This window comes from Penaeus vannamei, chromosome 15 (assembly GCF_042767895.1).
Source record: "Penaeus vannamei isolate JL-2024 chromosome 15, ASM4276789v1, whole genome shotgun sequence".
Classification (NCBI taxonomy): domain Eukaryota; kingdom Metazoa; phylum Arthropoda; class Malacostraca; order Decapoda; family Penaeidae; genus Penaeus; species Penaeus vannamei.
The window spans coordinates 7552660-7565159 of NC_091563.1; the positions used below are offsets into that span (position 1 = coordinate 7552660).

General features: G+C 37.7%; 1 protein-coding gene across 2 annotated transcripts in view; it reads right to left on the minus strand.

The window, feature by feature from the left end:
- Window positions 1-2892: 2892 nt before the first annotated feature.
- LOC113814311 (HUWE1-associated protein modifying stress responses) overlaps window positions 2893-12500 on the minus strand; it is a 26776-nt gene continuing 17168 nt past the window's right edge. For both annotated transcript variants that reach the window (XM_027366360.2, XM_027366359.2), the window contains exons 3-5: window positions 11011-11179; window positions 6792-6931; window positions 2893-6528 (exon numbers count right to left, since the gene is read on the minus strand). In XM_027366360.2, the coding sequence (XP_027222161.1) occupies window positions 6326-6528; window positions 6792-6931; window positions 11011-11179 (512 nt within the window). In that variant the 3' untranslated portion in view covers window positions 2893-6325. The remainder of the gene's footprint in view (window positions 6529-6791; window positions 6932-11010; window positions 11180-12500) is intronic.

Sequence of the window (12500 nt, forward strand, 5' to 3'; positions counted from 1 at the left end):
TAGGAGGAAGGGGTGTAGGGGGAATATGAGTAGGAGGAAGATGGATATTGGCAGTCACTTCGAGTGTGGAGGGAGCATGAGTTGTGGAAATCTGTGTCTCAAGCATATAGCTTTGAATATCTCCCATGGTTTCTGCAGTGTTGGTTGGAAAGTCTTGTGAGACAAAGGTTTCCTTATGAGGAGGAGAAGAGGAGACGGAGAGGGAGATGAAGAGGAAGGGAGGGAGGCTAGGGAGAAGAAGGAAGCCGAGGAATAAAGGTAGAGGTAGGTGGAGATGAGTGTGTAGTAGGAGAAGGGGTGGAGCGTTTAATCTGTCTGCTGCGGGTAGTGCAGGGAGGGAGAGGGGACGGTGTAAGGGCCTTAGTTGAGATTGGAGCTGTTGTTGAGAGTGGAGTGTCTGGATTTAGCGTGGCAAAAGAATTTGACTGGGGTAGGTAGGAGGTAGAAGTGGAAGTGGGGAAATACGTAGGTACAGGGGAGGGTGTGGGAAAATCCTGGGATGGAGAGGGAGGGGCGGAGCGAGTGACATTACTAGAGTATGGAGTATGAGCGAAACCTTGTTGGCGTGCTTCCTGTCTGGCTTCACGCATAGTGAGACCATTTTTGTATCTGAGATTTGCTACTTCAGAATCGAATTTGTATGTGGGACAGCCTCTATAAAATACATTATGGGGGCCGCCGTAGTTAGCACATGTGCGTGTTTGTGCAGGGCAGTTTGATCTGCTATGACCGGGTTGGCCACATATGGGGTATCGGTCTGTGGAGCGGCAGTGTTTGGCAGGATGTCCAAAGCGCCAACAGTTTTGACATTGGCGGGGATGAGGATGGTATGTTCGATTTGGATTGTCCCCCAATGTATATACGATAGGGAAGGTCATGTGTACTGAAAGTAATTTTGGTAATGTTGGTGGGTTTCTTTCGATGACCTCTAGGAGGAATGGAGCAACACTATACTGATGTCACGTCGCGGTTTTTGAGGCAGCCGAGTAAGTACTCTCCACAATCTGACCAATCGATATCCATAGGGCAGCTTGCTGGGGAGATAGAGACAGTTCCAGTACAAGTATTAAGGGTTGGATGAGGTTCTGCAGGAATGGGGTTGCCAGAGAAATCAGTTAGATTTGATAATGCTATAGCTTCAGTTTCAGATGTAACTGTAAAGAGACGGGAACGATCGGGTCGGGTGCGGAAGGGGACTCTGCCCACTTGCTCTTGGAGACATTATTGAAAGAGAAGGGTGTTGCCTGAGTAAGGAGCTGGGCTAAATAGAGTATTTAAGATATTGGTAGAGTTGTGGGTGGTAGAAGGACGGGGACGTGTGGAAGAGGGAGTATTGTTGAGGGGAGGGGGGGGGAGTATTACGGAGAGATGGAGAATAAAGCTGTAAGTAGTATTAAGGGAAGACGAGGTGATTGGTGAAGAAGGCTGTGGGGGTAGAGTTGATGCAGTTGAAAGAGTTGGGAGAGTAGGAGTCTCGACTTGGGTGGATAATGCACTAGTAGTTATTGAAGAGTGGGTCGTAATTGTAGTGTTCAAAGCCTGGGGTCGGGGAGCCGGTAGAGTTTGAATTGGGCGATTTGATGAAGGGGCAAGCCTCACTGCCTCACTGCCTCTAATATGGGTATTACATCTTCATTACTGGCCATGGATTGGGGTGGGAGGAGGGGGAGGAGTTAGTAATAAGGGAGGTTGGGTTGTTTGATGAAGATGGTTGTATGGGTAGAGTTGGTGAATTTGAGGAAATTGGGAGGGTAGGAATGTCTTCTGGAGATTGAGTCTCTGCTTGGATGCGTAATGCACTAATAAGCATTGAGGAGTGGGTAGTAAATTCAGTGTTCGGAGTCGTGGTCAAAGGAGAGCCTGGGGTCGGGGAGCCGGTGGGGCTATTTGATGAAGGGGCAAGCCTCATTGCCTCTAATAAGGGTATTATATCTTCATCACTGGCCATGGGATGCCTTAATTATGTAAAGGGAAATAAACAATCCACCCTCCAGTGCCCTGTACGGGGGTAAGGGCTAGACAACTAAATCAGGGGAGTGCCGTGCCCATGGTTTCCGCAGGCCATTCAGGACGAGCAAAAGATCAGTCTTTCATCCTTTCAGCACGGCTCTAACACCTTAGGAAGTAGATAGTAGAAGGGGTTGGAGAAGGGACGGAAACAAAAAGCTGGAGAGGGAAAAGACCATGCAAAATTTGTTGAGTCGAGGGCTGAGGCCCTAGGCAGGGGAGATCCCTGCATTGGGTCTCAGTCTCCGTCTCCTAAGCCCTCCCCCACGACAACAATGGGCAAGGGGATTGGGGGGGTACCAGACAGAAGAGGTATATTGAACTGTGAAAATAAAAAGCAAAAAAAATGGGATATAACCACCTTGCTTAAATTTCTATGCTAAAAAGAAATTGTATTGCACACACGAGTTAACTTTCAAAATACATTCATGTCTTGTATCATTATGATAGCCTGCACAGTCATGTAATATTATAAAATAAAAAAGAAGGTAGCATGTTTTATTCAAAATTATTTTCATCTGCAGTTATCATTTTTTATATAGTGTGTCAATCCTGTATCTATTAATCCCTTTAACAGTTTTACATGTTTTTCATGTTATTCAAAACTTTTCATTTTTTGGTACATTATTATACTGTTTTATACTCTTATTGCAAATGATTACAGATTCTAAATTCTGATTGAACAATCTATGTATTCAAGATTTGGATGTTATTCTTATCACTGCAGTCAGTGATAATGTAATTCTAAAGTTTTTATTGAGGATATAACACTCCAGTACTAATCATAAAAATGACAAATATAAGGATAGTATTCCTACCAACAGTAATGATAAATCTCAGCATCTGCCGTTTCCTCTACATTTTGAGGAGAGTGAAACACGCCAGTTTTTTTAGAAAGATTTTTTTTTCCTTTTTAATCACAGAATGAGAAGGATGAAAGACACTAGGAAGGTCAAGTTAAAAAGCAAACTCTTTACACTACTGAATAATTCATAGCAACAGGATGCTATGCTTCCAACGAGGCCTAACACATAGCAAGACAAGGCTGCTTTTTCGCTTTAATTTTGATGTAATTTAAAACATTTTTTCTTTCTTTTGGTCATGGCCTGTTTATGTGCTTAACAAAAAGGGGAGTGAAGGGGATCTTAATGGTCACAGGATTATAGCTGCCACTTCTGTTCTTTTAATTTTTACATCTTTCCAGATTTTTTTTAAATTCACAAAAATGAAGACTAAATCTTGACTGTGATACTGCTCTAAAATATAACTTTTTGTTGATCAAAAGCAGGTGAAAGAGAGGAAGAAATGTAGAGAATTACACTATGTCTTTCTTTTTTTTCTTTTCACACTGCCTCTCTCTTTATAAATGCACACTGTGACACTTGCACATTATTTAAACATTGCATTACTATTTCCCCCCACCCCTTAAACTGACCAACCTTTTGTCTTGTATGTATGTATATATATATATATGTATATTTATATATATACAAAAAAGAAAGGAAAAAGAGGAAAGAAATTTGGAGATCTAACATGGCACAATCAATTGAAAGCAAAGAGAGGATGGAAGAGAGGTAGGACAAAAAATATATATATATAAATAAAAAAAGAAAGGGAAGGGGGAAAAAGTACATAAAAATAAAACCTATGTACACGTAAACTGAATATTTTACAATGTGATGCACTTGCAGTGGGGATAATATCAAACATGAAAACAAATAATATAATAAAAATGAAGCATTTAATGTTGCACTACCTTTTCTCAAACTTTGCAAAGATGTCTACTCCAGCACTGATGAGGAGATGCCAAGTTGCTTAAATAATTATACATTTGTTCTTGCTGCTGTTATCTCAAGCCCTGTCAATATAGCCATAATCACTAGGTAACTCTCTTGGTAAATACCTATATCATCAAAAGCCACATCTGCATGATCAGGCACGACCAGTGGGCAAATTTCTTTGGCCGCACTGATGACTTGTCTACATGAATTAGTCAATCAGTGGCAGCCACTACTACCAATGGGCAGAACAACCAGTCAGTGGGTGAGTCAGCTTCAGGTAAGGGCATCCCACTGGTGTCTTGTCAAAGTTGGCTAGATGGACTTCCCACTGGGAATGAAGGTTCATGCGAATATGACTCACATATCCCCCCCCCCCCATTTTTTAAAGGCTTCCTCTATAAATGACTTTCCTTTCTAAACCCCCGTTTAAACTTTTTTTTTTTCCTTTATTTTTTTTTTAACTAAATTTGTATATAACCCGGTCATATTGACAGGAAAATGGCCCCTCTAAATATCTAGTACAGCAGTGCTTACAGCATTGTTATGAGCTTAAGCTATGTTTCACTGTAGGAGCCCAACTCGGTTTTATATCTCCTAACCACTGAAATGGACATCCCTTCGACTGTGATGCGGTCTTTGGGACTTTTGCAAACCATGAACTATCTCTCTCACAAACAAGACTGAGATTACTATTATAACATGATTTTGTTTTTAGCTGGTTGTGCAAGGTTTTACTTCTTTTTTTTCTTCTTCTTTTTAGAATATACAAGGCCTAATTTACTACATGAAAAAAGTCAACAAAAAAAATCATACAAAAATGGTATCTAACACTAATTTTTAAAAAAATTCCAGGCAATAGGAACCACATTAGAAATTTCATTTATTAACAATTCTGGACCATTATTTATAATAACAAGTCACAAAGTACAATTGTAAATTACAAAGCCAGGTGAAAAGGGACAGTTTCTTGAGGGCCAAGGCAAGAAAACTGGAAGCATGTACAGGGTAAGCAAAACGCCTGTATGGGACTAGTTTTGCATACAAAGTGCATCACTGAAAACACCTTAAATACTAACTTCTTTATATTATCCATACATAATGTATATTAAAAAGAGGTATCACGTTGTTTGCTCCTCTACTTTTAGAGACCTTTGAGAGATTTCTTACACTATTGCTGGCTGATTTGAGCCAGCTGTGGGCTTGTATTTGCTTTGTATTTTAAACTGTCATTTTCCATGATTAGGTGTGTCCTCTACCTCGGTTCTTTTATCAAAGTGCATAAAACTGATGGCCTCTGACGTTGTTTTTTCATATCAAACATACTTTCCCTAGACTGTTTCCTACTGAAGAGATATAAATGAAAAAAGAAACAAGAAAAAAATAAAAAAAATAAAAAATAAAAATAAAAGGCAATCCCCCCTAAACACTTCCACTGAAGGAGTCTAGGACATTACATATAATAACCACAATCAAACACTATAACAAAATCTAAAGATAAATATTGCAGTTTTCAACTACCAAGTAATGTCAATTCCGTACACTTAAGACAAGCTAATATAACCTGCCTGATCATTTTTGTGTACTCTAGCCTCATTCAGTTAAAGTGCTCAGAAGTGTGAATAAGAATGAATTTGGCTTTTGCGATTTGTAACCTGAACATTTCCATACACTTTTATCAACGATACCTTACAATAATGATCTGTGTATCATCTTCATACACATCTAATAAACCTTTTTTGTAAAGACACTATTTTCTTCACTAGTGAACTTTTGTGCTCTCATCTTGTTTCACGAGGCCACAAAACCTCTGAGGATATCTGAGGATACGACCTCTCAAAATGTTTATTTCTTTACAAGTATTTACAAAGGAATAGGCACAATGACATGACTCATTGGTCTATGCATCATGTCTGTCTCAGGCTGAAGAGCATTAAAGTTATCCATTGACATTCTACAGAAGATAAGTGGGAGAAGGAGGAGGAGGAGGTAGAGTGGAGAGAGAGAGGGAGAGAGAGAGAGGAGAAGTCATAAGAGAGAAGAGAAAAGAAGAGGAGGAGGGGACAGGGAATTCATGACTTATCAGAACTCATGTCTTTGAGTAATATAGAACATTGTTAAAATTTAATATTTCTAGATCCCTATATCTGTATAAACAAAATTAAATCAGGCCCAAGATAATATACCTAACAGATAGATTCTTTCAAGTAGATTATCCTACTGCACGGCCTTGAAAAAGGGGCCATTTATGGTCCTTACATAATTATACTGTCTGGTAAGAAAAATAGCAGGAAAAGATAAAGAATGAATTTAAAAAAGGAGGATGAAAAAAATAATTCTGATTTTCCTAAAAATCAGTTTTATCTTCTATAATTCGCAATTTCAAAATCAAATAGATAACTTCCCCACTGAAAAATCCAACCTTTAGGCACAGTGAAAGAGGCTGTCAAAAAATAGAAAAATAAAATAAAAATAATAGAAAAAAAAAAACTGCAGTAACTACAATTAAAAAAAAGAGAAAAAAAATCTAACACATGTTTTTAAGTAAAGCGAGAGCGTTTGTGCTGAGGTGAATCCATGGTGACATCATGGGTGGGTGAGGATGAGGGTGCTGGCCGCTTATTTCTTGCAAATTCATCACATATGAAAGCCTGGAGCTCAGGCAAGTGTGTTGAATTCCGCCGGCGGGAAGAGAGGGTGGGTGACCCGACTGGGGATGGACGTACATTTATACTTGGTTGACCTGCAAGAGGAGAGTTTGTTTAAGTGTATGTTTATACTTATGTGTATATATTTCTATATCCATCTCTTACCTATCACTCTATCAATCTATCTATCTATCCAATATGAATACAATATAAATATACTGTACTTCTGGTAATTCCTAAAATAATAAAAGACAAATATATAGCATCGAGATCAGTCACTAACAATTTTTCCTAAGTCAAAACAAACAAAAAATTTCGTAAAGTCCAACTAAAAGACAAAAAAATCCAAAATACAGACCTGAGATCCCCAGAGCTTCTTTGAAGGTGTTGAGGTCTGGCTCTGGATTGTGTGTGTGGGCGTGTACGTGACTGTGGTGGTGAGGGCTGGGCAGGCGTGGGCTCATGCGTTCCAGTGATATGCGGGTGCGGGGAGAACCTCTGGAAAGATATTCAACTTTGATGTCACAAAAATGTATGGAAGTCATATGCATATCATGTACAACAGGCAGAAAAAGATAAAAGTATTAAGGACAATCTAATACTCACACAATAAGGCACTGATACTGCTAAAAACTCTTAGAATATAAAACCTTTCCAGCTACGAAACGACATGGTTCTAAATGCAAAGTGCTAGTTATAAACAACTGAAGTGTTTATTATTCCCTATTCATAGTGTGATGTATTTCCCCATAAAAAAGATATAGTAGCATCCTATGTGTAGCATTTTAGGGGTTTCTACCAATAAACATATTGTGACCGGAGATATTGTCTGGAGGATATATTCTCAATATGTATCACTTAACCCCTTTGATCTGGATGACACGACCATTGCATCATAAAAAGATTTGGATTGTGGGGTGGGTAAAATGAATATGCTGTAATAAGAAAGTTTAGCTGTAGGCTGGTGAGATGTGAAATTGTTGTCAAGGCCATTTCCTCTACAGGCCAGGGTGACGGAAAAGACTCCCCACAAGCATAAAAAGGTCTTGGACAGTGATTAGACTAATTTGGCATTAAAGAAGAGGCTTTTGCATATTTCTTTTCATTCCTCTAAAGAATAAATTCATTACTAAAACACGGATCATGGTGGCAATTTTGGTTATAAAAATACTTATCTTCACAAGCTAGCAGCGGGTTAAGTACTTATCTAAGTACCAAATGTAAAAATCATCAACATTCTAGATTGTGCACATTAGGACCTACAATGCAAGTGATGTGGGCTGGTCTCTGGTAAACCCCAGACTAGGTTGGTATATTGCCCACTCTGAAAAAGAGTGGGCTGATTTGCCACCAGCCCACACCACTTACATCATAGTCAAATCAAAAGCCTCTGAACGTCACTTCTGAGGTGAGCCCACTGCAGAGCCATAGTATGTGTACCCAAAGTAGCAGTTGCATGATCCTAGGCAATCAACTGATCACCTAAAAGCTGCCATACTGAAACTGCTGTCGACAGCAAGTATCTCCTAAATGCAACATTCTCATTTATTATGAATAATTTAATTTAAAAGCTCAAACTAAATTTATACTATCATATATTTAATAATGGCCTAAATTTGTGGGAAAAAAAAATTATTTAACAGAATGGTGATAAACCTCAAATTGCTGTTAGTTTGTAAAATTGTTGTCATTAACTGTTTCCCTGAGAATTCACAAAAATACAGCAGAATGAACCAAATGCTAAAGTTAGGTGATCACCATGGCTAAAAATTGATTTTACACATGCACGCAATAAAAACAAATAATGATAATATATAAAAATAACAAAAACAATAAAAAATTACAATAAAAACAATAATAGGAATAACTAACAATAATAACAATAACAGTAACATTAACAATAATAATAATATAATAATAATAATAATAATAATAATAATAGTAACAACAATAACAATAATAATAAACCCCCTGGGTGTATGTCACTCCCAACTAGTCTCATGCAGCATCAATAATTTTTATACGTATTCATATATCCCCTTCTGGAGTGAAAATACACCTTTGTATTTTGACATCACCTACTAAAAGTCACAGGGGATGAAATTGTCTTATAGTAATGGATTCCTCCCAATGTGTGTGCGCGCGCGCGCGCGCGCCCACACACACACACACACACACACACACACACGCACACACACACGCACACACACACGCACACACACACGCACACACACACGCACACACACACGCACACACGCACGCACACACGCACGCACGCACGCACGCACGCACACAAAGTAAAATAACAAATACCTATGAAAACTTGTTTGACTGCGGCCATTTTATTATGAAAAGTTGTATCCTTTGGAAACAAACAGACAGGTATGTAAATACATTTACATAAACATTCACACAAGTGGTCTGAGACAAGCAATAATACATTAATGTATAGGCCATGTTGCCAAAGTTTGCATCCATAGAGGTATATACCTTTCTTGTTTTTGTTGTAACAGGAACTGGAATAGATTCCAACATACAACAAAAGGTACAGGTTTGTGCACATATGCACATATCTACTCATATGCATATATATACTTCTATACAGACATTCAAGTACACATACACATGTGCATAGTTAAAATAAAGCCCTAATACAAATGGTATGAGACAAATAAAAAACATATATAGGTTATACAGAAAAAAAATGTATATAAAAAAGTTTGAATTTTAGAACTTTTTGTAGGGGGTCATAACTTATGAACAAATCATCAACTTAATTTCATGCAACACACAGCATTTGTAAGAGAAATAAATGTAGTTTCTCATGTAATCAGATGTCAAAGTTTGAAATATCTACATAAAAAAAAAAAAAATCCTGTACCACTGTTCTTATAATATCCAAAGTTTGTTGGTATCTTTAGGAAACTGTTGGCATGTATGGCCATCCCATGCCCACTGAGTTTAATTCATTAATTGCTTTTACACACAGATGATTTCTGAAAATAGTTTCTGTTATCTTATAATGCTACTAGTAATGTAAATAACCCTTTAATAATTATGAAATCTATAATAAAAAATAAGTGTCAATATGGATGGCATTACTAAAAAAACAAACAAACAAAAATAAAAGGGTTTTCCGTAAACTCAAGAAATGGTGAAATCAAGTGAGGTCACAGGGTCTATTACTTGACTCTTTTGAGGCTAAGCAGTTGCAAAGCCATCTATGTGCAGAGACATTTCATCAAACAGTAATACAATAAACACATATTCCCGGTGACAATAGGTTAAAATACAAAAATTATCGAAATCTGAAGAAGAAGAAGAAAGCATGACAGACAGGTAACATGAAAATGCAGTCGTGGAGAAAATAGGGCCTGGGTGACAGGAACTTCTCGAGGTTGAAGGCAGGGGTGATGGGAATGGTTTGCCATGAGTTCACAAATCTCTTGGAGGGTGATCAGACTCAGTGGGCAATCAGGAAGGGGCTAATGCATTATTTCCATCGATAAATGAGCCTAGGAGGAAGCTATTTCCATGCTCAGGATGCTATTTCTGCCCACTGTAACCAGTGATGCAGGTTGTATTATAATATATTTAATGAAGAGAAAAAAATAAATAAATAAAAAAAATAAATAAATGAAAAAAAGAAAGAAGAAGAAAAAGAATTAGAAGAAGAAGAAGAAGAAAAAAAAAAAAAGTTACTTGTTGTCATTATTCTTGCACCGAGTTATGGAACACCTAGAATGATGATATGGAGTCTGTGCAAATAAAATAGTCTAATACCATCTGGAGACAGCATTTCAAATGATATTAGAAAATGGCAAAAAAGCTAAAAAGGCTTATGCAGAAAAGAAAATAATTATGCAAAGTGGAGGTATGAAGTTTTGTCACCACACAAGTGTTCATGTGTTCCCGGTCTACAAGCCACACGCCGATCAGAGTGTGTGGCTACGTAAGCCTAATGCTCAAATTTTAGGCCATGTGCAGGCATTGAAGCACACAGATCCAAGGGGTTAAATGTAGTCTCTGAGGAGATAGTCCCTTAAAAGTAAGGCTATTCTCTTTTTAGCTTGTAATGTAACTTTCCAGCAATCAGAACAATTGTCTGAACAGCATATACCCCATACACTAGATATAGAGTAGGTCTGGTGTGGGCCTACATTGTGTAGTAGAAAATGAATGTATATCTCAATAAAACAACATGAGCACACAACATATGATAGGATGACAAATATTTCAAATGATTTCATTATCTTTCTGCAAATTCCCATCCCTACAGAACTCTTAGTCTGGCAATAATTTCAAAATGTAATTTCCAAAACTGATGATTTTGTTATTAAGAGGGACATACATGTTTCTCACCCAGAATCTTACTTATCATAAAATGTGTGATTAACTGACTAAAACAAAAAACAAAAAACTCATATTATTCTCATACCCTAACTATATTAAAATTCTAGTGTAACAGCAGTACAAAGATACAGCAAAAAGACAAACCTGAGGATATTATTCTCATGCCCTAAATATAATAAAATTCTAGTGTAACAGCAGTACAAAGATACAGCAAAAAGACAAACCTGAGGTGGGTTGTTCTGGGAGGGGGTGTCTTGCCAGCTAAAAATGCTATCAACTCCTCACGGCGGATGTGTCTCCTCCTGCGGGCCCAGTTGAGCACCTCTCGTGTGCGCCGCTGATACCCTGCCTGCACTCCTGCCTCACCACTGCGTCGCACTGACTCTACAGCCTCTGCAAACGATTTTTGAATTAAGTCACCTACTAATACTAGTATTACAGAATAATCTTCAACCAGTCACTTCACTTGGAAAGTATTTTTCATTTTCATTTTTCTATTTTAAACTTTCTCCAAGCTATAAGCTATATATTTCTAGTACTTCCAAAGTTGTTTTGCATAACAATACTTTCAATGCTCCCTAAATCTAAGATTAACCACTGAATCTAATTGGCCACCACAGTGGTACTTTGAAGAAAATAGGTTTGATACGAGTGGCTACAAGAGAGAAATAAGCATTCTTATGATTTATTGCTTTATTTTATTTTGCTAAGTAAAAACAATATTCATTTTACTAAATAACAATAATAATGTGGCATAAACAAAGCCTTGAACCTAATCCAACAATATTACATTTAATATGTTTGTGTCATGGTTTACTTCTCAACACACATACTTCTCACACTCACACACACACCCACACCCACACACATATATATAGGCCAATCTCTTGCAAATCTGCCATGTTACAAGGATATGCTATCATGGTATTGGGGCAAAAGGGGCAATAGGAGTGGAGACAAGGGGCAAAGGTCTATGACTGTTTTTTATGATTTTGTCTATGATTAGTGCTGTTGCCACATCTCAAAGTTAATGCCAGTAATATGACAAACATTTACATTGCTGTAGACTCTACAAAGATAACTGATTGCTGTAATATGTTAAAACTACATTGTGCAATAAATTTTACTTCTATACTGACAATACTATTATGCATTCAATATATCTAACTAAAATTTGGGCAACCATAGGTCTGTTGTCATCATATCAGCTGTGAATCCACTCAGTGCCTTTTGTATTCTCAAATAGAAAACTGCTATAATTATATAGAAAATGGATCAATTAATGGTTGATAATAAATCAGAATGGACCTCCAAAGTCTATTTGTCATTACTGATGTAGGGATCTCAAAGCAGCTGGTCACCGGTGACAAATTACCCTCTGTGGCTGGTTACTGACGGCTTTTTTTGTCTGGTCCCCAAAATAAATTTTTCACCTTCCCACTCTGCTGAAACTAGTTGCAAACATGAATTTTATGTGCTATACAGGGCTGGCCACTTTTCCACAGCAGCATTTCTCCCAGATATAGATAATAATTTGACACCCTTGTAACCTGCTATTCAAGCCTCTGCACCTTGCTATAATTCATAACTTTGTGAGCCCTGTTGATGGCTGATATCTTCATCTGTCTTTGAATCGGCAAATTGGTCTAGGACTCCCTAAGAAGAAGACTGACAAGGCAGATTTTGTCTGTGGCTTGGTAGAAGTTTTAAGACA